General features: G+C 35.1%; 2 protein-coding genes across 5 annotated transcripts; one reads left to right on the top strand and one right to left on the bottom strand.

The window, feature by feature from the left end:
* The first annotated feature begins 2275 nt into the window (after positions 1-2275).
* Positions 2276-8472, top strand: LOC148851172 (uncharacterized). Of its 4 annotated transcripts, none has more exons than XM_088947625.1 (6): positions 2276-2781; positions 2858-2941; positions 3056-3140; positions 5761-5840; positions 6673-6784; positions 7895-8472. In XM_088947625.1, exons 1-6 carry the CDS (start codon positions 2740-2742, stop codon positions 8104-8106), a joined length of 615 nt encoding a protein of 204 aa, XP_088803751.1. In that variant the 5' UTR covers positions 2276-2739; the 3' UTR covers positions 8107-8472. The 4 variants fall into 4 exon arrangements, with proteins under 4 accessions (XP_088803751.1, XP_088803753.1, XP_088803754.1 ...); XM_088947627.1 differs by having other exon boundaries at positions 2308-2781; positions 7900-8472; XM_088947628.1 differs by having other exon boundaries at positions 2308-2781; positions 7711-8472.
* A 3801-nt stretch (positions 8473-12273) lies between these two features.
* LOC148851171 (strychnine-11-hydroxylase-like) lies at positions 12274-15197 on the bottom strand. The gene is made up of 3 exons (XM_088946754.1): positions 15072-15197; positions 14150-14952; positions 12274-13049 (listed from the first exon to the last, which is right to left on the bottom strand). The coding sequence occupies exons 1-3, from the start codon at positions 15178-15180 to the stop codon at positions 12441-12443; spliced, it is 1521 nt and encodes a 506-aa protein (XP_088802880.1). The 5' UTR covers positions 15181-15197; the 3' UTR covers positions 12274-12440.
* Positions 15198-16170: the final 973 nt, after the last annotated feature.

Raw genomic sequence — 16170 nt, 5'->3', positions numbered from 1 at the left:
CGCAGACAATCTAATTAGATAGTTCAAGTTGATCTAACCAGTTTGAACCTAAGTGGTTCGGTGAAACCCGAAACCCAAACATCAAATTAGGGCTGTAAGTCAGGCCGAGTTAGGTCGAGTTGAGACCAACCCTAAGTTCTAAACTCCCAACCCTAACTAAATTCCTTCAACTCTAACCCAACTTTGAATTGGGCCCAACCCAATCTTCTTCCTATCTCTTAAAATCTCATAAAACTTAATTTCAGATCTTAACTCAACTTTCACGACCTAATAACAGATCTTTGTAACAATAGACTATATTCGGCAGAAAGTTGAATTGCATTATTTGCTGATTTGCGAACATGATTCATCGAGCTAGGATTCAAATGAGAGAGAGCACTCGTGCAATCAACGGTAATAGTTCTAATACGCCACGGTGGTTCACGAGTGTCCACCAATAGAAGGTTAATAATCAACTTAGCATCACCTTCGATAATAACTTTAGAGCATGACAATAATACCTTACCTTAGATGGTCTCTAATCATAACACCAGTCGCTGATTAAGGAGATCCTATCATTGTTTTGACTGTTTAATATATATTAATATTAATATTCATGTCAATACTTGTCTGAAGTGTAAGTCTTAAAAGTTAAATTTAATTATATAAGGTTAATTTACATATTTACTTTTAATTGTATATTTATATTATCGCATTAATATATTTAATGTTTATATTATGTATTAATACATATAAAGCATTAAAATTGTTATATTATAGCATATCATGATGTATTTTTCATATTTTGTATAAATTTCTATTATCGTTTTCGAACTATTGTTGACCTGAATGGTACAGGTAGCATGAAAACCAACCATGCAATTAGCTCTGTTTTACTCCCTGAATTGTTCTTTCGTCAAAACCTGTTGATTTAGTAAATGACCCGCTGATCTGGATGATCAAACTATCGATTTGGATAACTGTTTTGGCTGTTTTATATTTTAATATTTTTAATTGCAATGGATTGGTGTACTCAGACCGAACCATAGTTTTCAAAACCGGACTGGATGGTTGGACCGGAAAACTGGTAACCAGTCAATCATTGGGGTCCGGTTTTACTAAAAACCAGAAATTTGAAAAAAAACGTTGAAAAGTTAAAAAAACCACTGACCCAGGCGGTCGGACCGCTAAACCGTTCAACTCAGGCAGCGGTTCGCGGGTTAATATTTTTAATTTTAATGTTTTAATAAAAAACAAAAAATAAAATGCTAATTATATCCCAATCAGTTTGATTTTCGAATCCCAATCCCAGTCCCTTATTCGGTTTAGCCTTTAGGGTTCCCGAGTTCCCCCCTCACTCCTCAGTCCTCTCAAGTCTCAACCCTCACACCCTACCACCTGCGATGGCCATCAACTCCGGCATCTGATGGCGACCAGCAAACTTGCAACGGTGAAAAGAGTCACCCAAGCACTTGCAACGTCGACTTGTAGCGGCAAACGGCAAGCAACTTGCAGCAGCGGCGACTTGCAACAGTGGATGGCAAGCTACTTGCAGTAGCGGACTGCCCGAGCCCACAGCTACGAATCCTTGAAGGTATATTTTTTTCTGATTTTTTTTTTGTGATTTAATTGATTTTTTGAATTCTTTTGCTTCATTTGTTAGGATAAATTCTCATTAGTTAGGATAAGCAAGGAATATCTTAAATTTTATCAAATGAACACATTCTTCTTCTTCTTCTATCCTTCTTATTCTTCGTTTCTATGAAGAAAACAGGGTCTCATCCTATATTTTTCTGAAATTTCTTTCTTTTTTTTTTCTTCTCAAAATATGTTTTGATATGAAATTTATGCTTTCTTTTCAAAAATATGTTCAGATAATTTTTTCTGAACAGATATACTTTTTTCTTCTCAAAAAACAGGTGCTCATTGCATATTCTTGCTTACAAATTTGTTCTATAATTTTTGGAAAATTTTCTATATTTTTTGGAAAATTTTCTGTAATTTTTGGAATTTTTTCTGTATTTTATTATTTTTATATTTAGATATTTTTATTTTTTCATATGTTGTTCGTTTTCTTATATTTATTTGTATTTTATTTAAATTTCTATAGTATTTTTTATTATATTAGTATTTTTTTGTTTTTATTTATTTATGACATCACGGGTTGAACCGTTCGACCCGGACGGTTGAATTTCCGAACCGGAAAACGGTGCTTTGACCGGTTCGGTTTTAAAAACCATGGACCGAACAATTGAACCGTTAACGTAAAAATCGATTGCTAAAACGGTTTCGTTTCAAAGTATAGGTGGCCAAAGTTTTTGACGAGATACATTTCTTACAATCAACTCTGGAGTAGAGAAGAGGAGATGCACCGCAGCGCGCTTCACGAATCAGCAGTTCAGCACCGAGTTTTGCTGCTGAAGCTTTCAGCATCAGACCTGACCCGTGCTGGTGCCGCACCGTGGGGACATCTGAATTTCTAACGTGGGCCCATGGGGCCTACGGCCCAGAGCCCAAGCGTACCAATAGCTTGGAGATGGAATTTGGCAAAGGCTATATATTTCCTGGTCTAAACTTAGTTACTCCCTTGCCTTGAATTCTTCCGGTTTCCACTGGTTGCAGTTATTCCCGTTCCCGCCAGAGCCCAAAGGTGACAAATACGTTTACTCACTTGTACATGTTGTTTGGGTTTCCCTCCCAAATCTGGAATCTGTATCCCTTAGCAGAGCGTTCGCTAGAATCCAATCGACACACATTAATATGGGTTCTTCAGAATCCACTCTCTCAACTTCACAGTCGCAGGTATACTTTCTCTCTGTTTTTGCCCCTCTATAATTTCTTATTTTACAGCTCCGATAGTCTGCTAATGATCCTTTAGGAGCCCGTCGACAAAATCACCATCGTTTCCGAGAGAGTAGAGGATGTAGATCCCCTCTTTGAACGCCTCAAATCTCTCAAAATCGTGAGTCTTATTTTAGTTTTGTATTTGCTTTCTTGCTTCCTTTCATTCATAGGGTTTTAACTTTTAATTGTTCGGATGATGCATGTCTCCGGATATTGTTTTGGTTCACGTCAGGCAACGCCGATACTCACGTCTTCTCCTGTGAAAAACAGCTTGACTGATATTATTATGTGGAAGTCCTCATCGTCTTCGGTTCTAGGTGAAGTTGTCTGACTAAATTATGGGATTAAAAGTTCGGGGCTCTACTTCATTTTTTTTTATTAATTATTGTGTACTAATCCTCCTTTCTTATATATATATATATATATATTATTTATTTATTCGTCAGATAAATGAATTTTAACAAGTGGATTTAAAGATAGTTTTGATTGGCTTTTTCTGTTTTACTTGATAGGAATATAAGTGCTTGTTTCTGTTTTTCCATTGGACTTCTAGGCGTTCATAAACCTTGTCCTTTTTCTTTTTTAGGTCCTGTACTCCTGCCGTTGTTGTTGTTGAGAAGGAGGTTTCTGTTGTGGTCGTTGTTCTTGACTTCTTGTCGTGGTGGTTATTAAGCTTTATCCTTTTTTTTGTCTTTTGATGAATTGCATAAACCTTATCGTGGTCTAGCATATAGTAGTCAATACAAGAGTTTAAAGCATATATTATTATGATTTGGCAAAAATACGTCCTTTTACATCTTTTGGAAGTGTTATAAGATACACTCTACAAGTGCCCATCCTATATCCAGTGCCGTGTTGTAAGTATCATGCCTGTTACTGTGATACAGGTATGATAAGCATGTAGGGTTTAGTAATCCCATCCAATGGGGGATGGTATTTTCAGTCTATCTCCCTTGCTTCCCAAATTTATGTGTTTAAACTTTATAAAATGTCAGGTTTAGGAGGATGGAGAAAATTTTAAGTTCCAACTGGACTGGATGGTTGAAACTTTTTTTTTGGATCAATTGGATGGTTGAAACGTTCACTATCAACCAGTAATCCTATTAGGTATTGATGTTGTCATTCTTGAAATGCTTTTTGTTATTGTTTACAGTTTTTTGCGTTATTTATTTCCATGACCTAGACAACCCAATATATCAGAGTCTCAACCCATTTCCTTGAGATGAGCACTTCATTGTCTACTTCAGCCTTCAAAATGTTGAGTGGGGCTAAAAAGCATTCTTTGAGAAAATTGAACCATGTTGGGAAATTAACGTATTACATGTCAATTTCATGTAATATTTCAGATGTTCTAAGTTTATTGGGCATTTTTTTATAGTATATGGCCAATTCAAAAGCACAACAAAGATTTATGACGAGGTTGTCTAGATTATCTTGTCCTTGAAATGTCAGAAATATAGTAATCAAGTTGCTTTTATACATTTATACCTTTCATCTAGCATCTCTAGGCCACTGTTTTCTTTTTCCCTTTCCAAATTGGCTGTTTTCCCTAAAAATATAAAGAAGGATTTTTTTTTGCTTTTATTCTTTACTAGAAAAATAAAAATAATATTTAATGAAAGTTCATAATTGCTCAAATATCTCAACTCAAATAAGCCTTGCCACAATAATATGGGGTTGCCTACATGAATCCTGTTCTGCAATTCCACTCTATTCCAATGATACAGGGCCGCCTCTATTTGGGCACTATTTCAACCCATGCCCTTTATTCTGCCCCTAGTTTATTCAGATCCTTCAATCTGTAAGAGATCACTTCTTTCCACTGCATTGGTGTTGTAAATAATCTTCTCTGCATGTGACCAAAAACCATCTTGGTCTATTTTTCCTTCTTTTATCACCTGTTGGAGTTACTCTCAGGTTCCTCTGAATGAGATTTTTTTCCTGATCCTCTCATTTTTAGTTTTCCCACTCTATCTTTCTTAATGTTTGCATTTTTTCCATAATTATTTTTGGACATGTTATTTCTTGACTGCCCAACACTCAACTCCATATGACATTGCCGGCCTCATATCTGTTCCTTTTAGCCTAAGTTGTATTCTCCTCTCACATAGGACTATAGATGCAGCCCTCCATTTTGCCCATTGTGCTCTAGTTCTTTGAGTAACATCCTCCTCAATCTGTCCCTTGTTATGGATTATCAAATCAAGGTAATAAATGATGTCACATTGAGTTACCTCTTGGATCAGAAATGAAGTCATTCGTAGGAACTCAGGAGTGGCTCCAATAAGTGATAAAATGAGAGAAGTAGGCTAAGATGGTTTGGTCATGTGCATATAAGCCCATCAACAGAACCCTTACAAAGTAATTTGTTACAAGTTGAAGGGGCTAGAAGGGAGAGGGGTGGACCAAAAAGGAAATGCACAGAAGTAAGAAATTATTTAAGTGTCAATAATTTAACAATGGATATGGCATCAAACAGAATGGACTGGCAAAACAGGATTCATGTCGCTGGCCCCATATAGTTGGGATAAGGCTTGGCTGATGATGATGGTGATGAATATTTCTGATTTATTACTGATTAATCTCACTAGTTAACTGGATATTCTCTGAATATTAATAGCCTGTCTCAATTTTCAATCCTCATATACAATATGTTGCAAGCATGGTTAGTCCCGAAGCGTTGCCTCATCTAGTCACCATTGATGCAAATCTCTTCTTCTAATGTTTCTTGTTTGTGGTCAGAGCTCCCATAATTTGTTCCTAGGGTATTCTATCTACTTTATTTATTTTTGCCCTTTAAGGTCTCAAATTGTGTGATTATTAACTTCATGATGTTTTCTTATTATCTTTTGGTTCTACATTGCTTCTTTTCTTTAAAATGACCGTTGGGGAAATTTTGTTGAGTAGTTCTTGTAATTCAAGTGTTTGTTGCAACAGGTACTTTAAATCCCGAGGTGCTGTTGGAACTCTTCTCCATATACCATGATTGTAAGGCCAAAAAAATCAGCCAGAGACAGGTGCTTTTTCTATAATTACATATTGGAAACAGCATCTTGAACCCATTGTTGACCTGCCAAGTCAGATCAGTTGACCTGACACCCCGGTCACAATTCCAGTTTGGGTCAACGTCTAATCACCATTTTATAAAAAAAAATATGAGCTGGTCAGTGACCTGTCAATCCAGTTACTACATTTCATGGGTTGACCCGTTGACCTGGATGCACCCATGACCCAGAGGGAAAAATGGTTCAGCCTCTAGGATGGGTTTTAAAACATTGATTTGGAGATGTAAAAAGTTGTTATTCTGTAGCCTGGGGCACACTTTACATATGAGGTTCATGATGATTCATGTTACACATCTGGATGTATACTAGTAGCCATCTAGGGGGACAACTCAAATGGCATGTGGGTTCTGATTGCTGCCAAGTAAATAATTTATTTCAGGCTCATCATGCATTTTAGCTAAATTTTCTTATTCTGAGAATAAATAAGTGATTAAATGATCCTTCAAATTTGATGTGGTGTGAATTAAAATTTCCACAGAAGTGGTTTCTTTATAGACATTTGTGATTATTTGACAACAAGCTTATCTCGTGAAGCATTTTTGTATTGTTGTTTTAACATAAGATTCTTGACAATTTTTTGGTAGTTCTATTCTCAAGATCCTTTTCTTGATTCATCAGTTTAGTGTGCAAAGTCTGCTTGTCTGTACCCAGGACAAAAAAAAAAAAAAAAAAGTAATCGCATAATCACTAGGAAATTTAGTTTGTTTGGTATAACTCTTTATAAGAACTAGGAGATTTGTAAAGTAAAATGAATGATTCTGCAATTTGTTACTAATTGTTGCAGGGGGAGATGGAAAACAAAATAGAAGTGGCCGATGCTTTAGCTGTCAAAGTTCTTCAGCATTTTAATTTCTCAGTGTCAATTATGAGGACAACAGCATATCATCTCTTTGAAGGTAATTTACCTGCTTCTAGGGCCATTACCCAATGGTGGTCCCAGCTGTTTGGGGTCTTGGGAGGGATGAACTGGATGCTGGCCTTACCTTAGGTATCCTCTTATTCGAAATGACCATTCTTAGATTCAAATCTGAGTTCTCAGGCTTGTTAGCCCAAGATTTTACTATTTTGCAAACCCTCTAATTTTACCTGCTTTTCTTGTATTATTTTATAGGCAATTTCTATAGGTACCGGAAAGGTATGGTAAACCCACATGAATTTGAATGAACAACCAGTTGATTGGTTACCATTTGGATGATATCGGTTGATTGGTTACCAGTGTTAGGGGGAGGGGGACTCTTCAGTCTAAATTAATTGAGAAGAGCTTGGATGGACTCATGGGCCATAGTAAAAAGGTTATTTTTAAAGGAAATCATGTAAGTTGGGATCTGTGCCATCTGATTAGAAGGCACACACTTGAGTTGTCAGAGTGTCTAGGGTTAATTGGAATTATGGTTAATTGGTCATGCAATTGTTGAACCTTTTCGATTTTGACCAATTTAATCAGTTGATCTAGTGCAGTTGCTTGCATACATAACTGTGAATTGACATGAGTGCATATGAACTGAGTAATAATTTGCTGGATTTGTATCATATTCATATGTAGACTCATGCACATTGGTTTGTGGGTCCTTGTGTACAAGTAAGAACAATAGGGAGGATTGCAAAGCCAACGTGAAGCAGAGAGAGACTTTTCAATTCATTCTCTAGTATATATATAATATATATTCAATGGTTTAGTCTTCTGACCTAGCTTTTTGAATGTCCAAAATTTTAGTGTTTCTTTTTAGGGGCTGAAACTGAAAACAATAAGATATTTCAAGACTGGAATTTATTATGTTGGTTAGAAACATGATGAAATTTCGTTTGATCATCCTAATTCCAGGAATTTGGAGGTTGATTGTTTCCGTTTAGGGAGCATCTTTTCCCAATGTGCTTCATGTCTTTTGACCCTTTTTATGAAGCATTCTCGGTTCATGTCTTGTGCCACTTAACTTATGTTTCCCTTATGGAAACTTTAGCAACAAAATGTTGTTTAAATTTAGTATTATATGGGAAATGGTGTGCAGTTCAGCCATTGCAGGTGGAGGTCGGAGAGTTGAAAGGAAGGCTGACCGAGGTAATCAATAGTTGTGATGAGTTGTGCAAAAGAATTGCTACAGAGGGTCCAGAGTCACTTAGATCATCTGTAAAGCCGTTTGCTGGAACAACTGACGTAGGAGAGACTAGTCGTGGCTATGCTTTGCAAGATGGCTCAAAAAGAAAAATCCCTACTGCTTAACGCTGAACTAACCTGATTGGAGTTTTTATTTTTGTAAATAAGTATTCTTTTATTGGAGACCGAGGGAAAAGTCGATTACCTTTTCTTGTTTATGTTTATTTCCCCTTTTTTTCTCCTTTAGCCTTTAGGCTGTGCGTGGTTTGAAAGCAAAGGTAGGGAAAGGAAGGGAAAGAGATGCATTGAGACCCGGGGTCTTTGAGCCAATTGGATCTCTTTTTGGCTTTACATTGCATTTGATTCGATGATAAATGAGAGTATGAGATAAAGTGTACATGGGTTGTTAAAATTGAACTGTAATTTTTGTATTTTGGAGACTTTGTAGTTTGTGCTAGAAAAGAAAGGAAATGAAGTCACTCACTTCTATGATTTGTGTGACGTTCGTGTTGAGTTCCAGAATAGGAAATTCTATGATGCCGGAAAGACATGGTACCCGAAGATCTTTGGCCAATCAAAACTCACCTGTATGCATTGGCTAACAACTTTTAAACCTATTGGGTTAAGTAGTTTTTGAACTCAAGAGTTGGGACGAAGATGTTTTACTCAGGACAGAACGAAGCAGCCTGAGTTTCTGCTAATAAAAATGGGAGTGATGCAACTGAGGTTAACCTCTTTGGTTAAGTAGTTTTTGAGCTCAAGAATTGGGACGAAGATGTTTTAATCAGGACTGGAGAACTAAGCAGCCTGGCTTTCTGCTATTGAAAATGGGAGGATGCAACTCTGAGGTTAGGAACAAGGGACCACGGCGGTTATTTACAGTTAGAAACTTAGAACGTTTGTTGTTATGTATATTATTTTAGGCGCCATTAAGAAGTGTTGGTAACACTGTTTTGAAAACCGGATCGGACAGTCAAACCATTTGATCCAGGAACTGGTCATAACTCTGGATCAAGTTTTTGGATTGAACCGCTTTTTATGAGAAAAAACATTGAAATCATCAAAAATCCGCTGGCTTAGGTGGTCGAACTGCTAAACCCGTTCAATCAGGGTTTATGTAAAGTTTAGATTTTGAAATTGAAAACTATTTTCTGTATAAAAGCTACTGCTATCTAACTGTCAGTCAATACCTTTCTCTCTCTCTCTCTCTCCCCCCTAGTCTTAGCTAATAGGCTAATAGCTAGGCTTTTAAAGATAAATTCTAGTGGGATTCATAGGATCACATATTATAAACTTTATTGTTCAATCCATCCAATATAAACCTTATCATGAACTTGATATTTATCTATTATAAATTAAAATATGCATTTGAAATGGGATTTATTTCTCAAATGTTTGACATTACGGGTTGATCCATTTGACCCAGATGATTGAACTGCTAACCTAAACATCGGTGGTCAAAGCAGTTCCATTTCCATAATAGTTTTTAAAACTGTAATTGGTTTGAAATATTATATCTTGGGTCAGTCTCATCTAATTCAATTTAGGCCCATTTCATGGTTTGGAGTTGAAATTATAAGAGACCTTCGTTGTGGAAGCAACGAACAGTTTTGCGCTTTTGGCCTCAAACAATCCCATCACAGCTTGTTACAAGTTGCAATAATAGTTTGAGTTGAGCAAGAATACAGGATTCCCTCATTCCTACTAGGGGCATTAAAGCTGAAGAACATTATTTTGTCCAGGAATACCACCTTATTGGATACCACTTTTATTATACCAGTCAATTGGTTGCAACTTTTTTTTTTTCTTGTATCAAGCCTCCCTCGCATCATAGTCGAACACATAAGGCACATTTGAGAGGGCTGAAACGTTGGTTGAGCTACTTTGTAGAAGCCACTAAAAGAAGTTTGAAAGCCATATTTTTAGATTTCAGATAGCCATTGGGCTATTCAGAGTTTTCACAAACATGGCTTATAAGCTGTTTGGATGGGACCCACCTTGCAAAGCTAGAAGATGCTTCATGAAAGCCCTCCCGATCTAGTTCTTAAAGCATAAAACTGCTATTTGGTGGCAATGTACTTAACTGCCTAAAAAGATACAGCCTAAAACAAGTGCTTTACTCTTGCAAATTTATTAGTTAAATAACAATTCAGTGTCGCTAATGAATCTAGTTGAGATAGTCACTCCCATGTCGCAATATCCCTCCAAATTAGGTGGCGTGTGATCATAACCATGGAACCACAGGCACTCCCATGTTCATGGTATGGCGACTGGGCTCACATGCATCCTGCTCTGTCCCCATGCTTGATTCCCCTGTAGTGCAATATATAATACCAAAATAATAAAATAGAATAAAATAAAAAATAAAAGATATTATCCAAAACTTATATTGACTTTTTTGCATTTCTCTTAAGGGACTTTTTTTTTTCAGATTTTGAGAGAGAGAAAGTTGATCAATGGATTTTTTATTCCCATTGATCAAGAAACCCACGTTCTTTTATCAAATTTATGTGAGACTAGAGAAATTTTATTTTCTTAGGTTTCACTTACCTGGGTAAGTGATACCCATCTCCTAGGTGGGTAAATAACTTTTCCACGCAGGGGGAAATTGCCAACACTGGTATGGGACAAAAATTCCCTTTAAATAATGGATTTTTATGGCTAAAATGGTCATTGACTTATTTACATGCAAAATAAAAGGACATAGATAAATGCACTTACTTGGGTAAGTAGCTTATCAAAAAGCGAACAGGGCTTGAAATTCACCATACCTTTTCAAAACCTCCAAAGAATGCCCTATCAGTGAGTTTTATTGTCCAAAGCTACCTTCCATTAAGATTTTTGTTAGATCACCATTAGTGATCATTAATAAAAGTTTCCTACATAAGCATTTTCAGTATTTTCATGACCAAATTACATCTGAATGATCAATCAACCTTATTAAATATCTTTTATGACAAAAATTACCTTCAAATGTTGTGGGCCTAGTGTAGGTTTGGGTTTGGGTCAGGGGTAATTTTGTCATGAAAATGTTTAATAAGCTTGATTGACCATTCATAGGTAATTTGGTAATGTAAAATACTAAAGTGCTTAAATGGACAACTTCTATATTAATGACCACTAATGGTGATCTAATGGAAATCTTAATGGAAGTTGAGTTTTGGATAATAAAACTGTGGGTTCTCTAGAGGTTTTGAAAAGTCATATTAACTTTTAAGAGAAATGCAAAAAAGTTATGATGAGTTTTAGATAATATCCCTAAAAATTAAAAAGAAACAATTCAATTGATTGCTTTGGGGAGCAAAATTCAGATTTGATCCTCGCTTAGTCAATGTGCCTTATGGCCCACTGCAGCTATGCATTGATAACATCTTCCCATGAATGATACACTACAAGAATGGGAGATGATCGAATGCATGATAGCAATGGGCCTTGAGGTTCGTGTGAACTGTGAAGTGTGCTTTGTGAGGAGAAAATCCAATTTCTAATAAGGCATTCCTACACAACTTATTTTTGGAAGGCCAATGTTGTGGAAAAACTCAAGAAAACAGATTTGAATGACACTCAAAATGAAAGTAAAACAGAAATAAAGAGAAACAAGCACAAAGAATATACACAGATTTACGTGGTTCAACTTATAGCCTACATCTACGGGCGAAGGAGGAACCTAAATCTACTATGAAGTTGGTAATGGAGAAGAAATACAGAATTGTACTTTCACAGAAAACCCTAAGCCCCAAATAAACCCAATATCTCACTCGTCTCTCACAAGACTCAAACTCTATGTACAAAAGAGAAAACCCCCCGAAATACATAATTCTTCGTATTCAGTCGGACCTATAAGATGAATATGGGTTGGATCCACCACAAATTAATTCGGAAAAAATTCATGCAGTGGATTGTTACAAAGAATTAAAAGCACAAATATATCAGTCAATAAAGCATTTCTTTTCCAATTTCCATCAACTTTAAACTTTTAGCCATACAAAGATGCTTCTCTCGAGGCAATGGTCAAGAAGTCAAGAATATGTGGCTGAAAGAAAAGAACAAAAGGTAAATAGCCAACCAAGCTAAACATCCCTAAGTTTGGAAATTGCAATCACCTCCCTTAAAATTTTTGACATAATTAAAAAGAGGTTTCCTTTATTAGAATCCTCGTGAAAATGTCCAAAATACTTGTTACTTTTTATCAAAATGTTTATATTTCCAAAGACAGATGTTTTAAAATAGAATGGACATTTATGGAAGAATAAGTTCATTCGGCTTCAACATTCATGTTCATGTAATGCTTAATTAATGCAAATTATACTATAATATTAATTAAAACCCCTGGGGTGGAGCAAACCCCATGCATGTATAACAACTTTTTGGAGAAAGCTCTCCACACACAACCAGTTGCAGAAAACAAGAATGACAAATCTACCATTAGTTATATTTGATGAAGCGCCCATCAAAATTCATTATATGTATCTGATGGCCAAAAGGAGAAGAGGAGTTTTCTTTTTTACTGTAATACCAGGTAGTTCGTCCATGTGGATATCTTCATTCTTCATCCCGTCAGGAAGTTCCCAGTTGAATGAATACAGAAGATTTGCAAGGATAAGCTCCACAGTAGCAACTCCGAGATGCATCCCCGGGCATATCCTTCGACCTGATCCAAACGGTATAAATTCAAAATATTGACCCTTGAAATCAACAGACCCGTCCATGAACCTTTCTGGTATAAACTCTTCTGGGTTCTTCCATATTTCGGGATCCATCCCAATTGCCCAATCATTCACAAAAACCTGAGTTTTGGGATAAATATCGTATCCATCAATTTTACAGTGGTTTATTGTTTCACGTGAAAGCAGCAAAGGGGACGGAGGATGAAGTCTCAATGTCTCTTTCACCACACACTTGAGGTAATGAAGTTGGTTGACATCATCTTCATCTATGTGCCCTTTATTTCCAATAAGACTTCTGAGTTCATCCTGTACTTTCTTCATCGCTATCGGCTTCTTAGCTAGCTCCGACATTGCCCAAACCACGGTTGCAGCGCTTGTGTCTGTTCCAGCTATAAAAATATTCTGTTGCACGTTCGAGACCAATAAGTCATGTTATATTTGGTAATATAAATTAAAATAAAATGCATATTTATATTTAATAATTTTAACTAAAATTTTAAAAAATAATATTTAAAAATAGTATTTTATAAACTAATAGAATAAATAATGTATCAAATCTACATTTATATAAAACAGATGATTTTTTATATCAAGAAATTTATACAAATAGAATTTTAATAATACAATAATTATTTTAATACTTAAAATTTATAAATTTGTACGTGATATAAATCTTAAAATTTTTATATACTTTTATTAGTTATTAACTAATATTTTAATTTACATTAATAAGTAATAACAACATATTTATTATTTACAAAAAAAAATAAAAATATTATATACAAAATATTGAAGAATATAATATTAAACTGAATCTATCAAATCAACTAATCTACATTTATTTCAAAAAATGATTTTTTATTTCATGAAATTTATATAAATAAAAATATTAATAATGGAACAATTATTTTGGTAATTAAAAACTATGAATTTGTATATGATATGCATCTTAGAAATTTTAACAAATTTGATATACTTTAAGTTAAGATTATAATTTTATAAATTATTAATTGATATTTTAATTTGTATTTAAAAATTTAATATTTAGTTGATTTTTTCTTAATATTAAAAAATTAAAATAGTATAATAAAAAATAATTGATATAATAATTAAAATATAATAAGTGCATATGTTTAGTGTCTTAGACTCTTGATTGGTGCTATAAATAAAATTATGTATCCCAGTTCATTAATCGTAATATATTTCTTCATATATATCCTTAATATTTATATTTTTATTTATTTATATACTATTTTGTGATCATTTTGATCTTAAATTTAGTGCTATTAATATATTTATGAAAATCCGTATGTATTTTCCCAACGTATTCATGCGTTTTTAAAACTTATTCGTATCAGTATCTATATTCGATTATCCAATACAATACCCTATACCAATACTTTAATATTTAGTAATCTTTGGTTGTGGGGAAAAAAAAGATGCATTTTTTCTCAAACTACAAGGGGGCATAATAGGAGAAAGTAGTCGTATAATACAATTACCATGAACAGTGCCTTGATGTGTTCCATTTTGAGATGAAGCGAGCTTGAGTGATCCTTATGCATTCGAAGCAAGACATCAGCGATGTCTTCTTCCTGAGGTTTCGGCCTCTTAGGATCAAGGTGCTCCTCGATGACTTGGCTGTAAAACAAATCCAAGCCTTGGAAGTTCCTCTCGATTCTACGAGATAGTCCGCTCAGAATATCAAACACCCACCCTAGAGATGGAAAGTAATCAGCGAAAGCAAAGCTAACGAACAAGGCCTGAGCTTCCTTGAGGAGTTGAGAAAAAGAACACTTATAGCAACTTCCATGCTGGAATGTCTTGCCGAAAGCAATCCGACAGATGATGTTATTTGAAAGAGCAAGTGCGACATCTGTCAAATTGACAGGAGTACTGGAGGAAGCGGCTAACTGGCTGGAAATCGACTTGATCAATTGAAAAATCTCATCCTCTCTTATGCACCGAAAGGATTGCACTCTCTTGGTGTTAAACAGCTCAGTAATGCATATCTTCCTCAATTCCCTCCAGCATTCACCATAGGGCGCGAAAGCAACGTCATGGCCTCCATAAGACAGTTTTTGCTGGCAAACAAAGGATGGTCTACTGGCGAATTCGAGATCATGAGTTTTCATGACCTCCCTTGCTATTCTTGCTGAGGAAATCACCACTGTTGGTTTGGAACCAAGTTGCAGAGACATAAGCGGACCATATCTCATAGAAAGCTGGTGCAGCCTTCGATGATTAAGGGACGAAGTAGTTGAAAATTGGTGTAAGTTCCCAATAAAAGGAAGTTTAGGAGGACCTGGTGGAAGATTTTATTGTTTCTTGGCTTTTCATAACCCTTTTTGATGTTCTTCAGTGAAAGGAACACAAGAAATAAGAGAGGAAGAGCTAAGAGAAAAGGAAGAAACATGGACATACCTCTGGGAGTATGAGTTGAGTTGCTAAAAATTACAAGCTTTGCACTTATCTGCTGCAGTTGAGCGAAAGGAACAAGGAGAGGAATAGATAAAAGAAAAGTAAGAAACATGGACTTGGTTTGGTCTGAGATTGACAGCATGAATTTTTTTTTGTTGCCAAGAATTATATGTGGTCTGTGGGACTACCGTCTGGAGTAGATGATAAGGTCGCTTGAAATTGACAATTATTTGTTGCACTCTCTACCTTGCCCGTTATAACTAAATAACTAATCATCTATGTTTTTTTCCTTCATTTGAACAAAATATGTAAGCTTTTTCCTTACTAATTTGGCTTTCGTTCCATCATTCCATCTATGTATATAATAGGATTTTTTTCCATCATTTCATCTATTTATTTTAGAGAAAATTCTCGATTAGTACTCTATACTTTGGGTTTAGTGTTACTTTGGTCCCGAACTTTAAAATACAATTTAGTACTCAAACTTTCAAAACGTGACAATCTAGTACCTACTGTTAACTAGCTGTTAATTAGACGCTAAGTCACAATTTAAAAAGATACAAATGTCCTTTGAGTGTCATCTAATTTTCTTTATCAACTATCCAAACATTAACAGAAAAATTAGTAATTCCAAATCCTTGCCTTTTATATTCAAGAAAGTTGGGTCACCAAAATGCCCACTCAAACATTAATTGAGACTGCTAATTTTTTGTCAACGTTTAGATGGTTGATAAAGAAAATTAAATGACACTTGAAGGGCATTTGTGTTCTTTTCAAATGTCACATAACGGCAGGTTAACTACTGATTAATGGTAGGTACTGGATTGTCACACTTTGAAATTTCGGTACAGAATTGTCGTATTTTAAAGTTTGGGGACCAAATTGACAATAGGCACAAAGTATAGGGTACTAATCATAAATTTTCCCTATTTTTGAATTTTTTAATTTTTTAATCCATGTCATTTTTTGAAACTACCAATTAGAAACTATACTTTCCCCTAAAAAAGTATTTCTAAAATCTCTTTCTCTCTCTCCCACATGTTCTAATAACCTAAATAATCTAATATCCTAAATTTCTCCTAAACAATCTCCCCCATTATCC

This window comes from Nelumbo lutea, chromosome 5 (assembly GCF_056320005.1).
Source record: "Nelumbo lutea isolate HS-2025 chromosome 5, American lotus-T2T, whole genome shotgun sequence".
In the NCBI taxonomy this organism is placed as follows: Eukaryota; Viridiplantae; Streptophyta; class Magnoliopsida; order Proteales; family Nelumbonaceae; genus Nelumbo; species Nelumbo lutea.
This window is presented reverse-complemented; position numbering and strand designations above follow the sequence as displayed.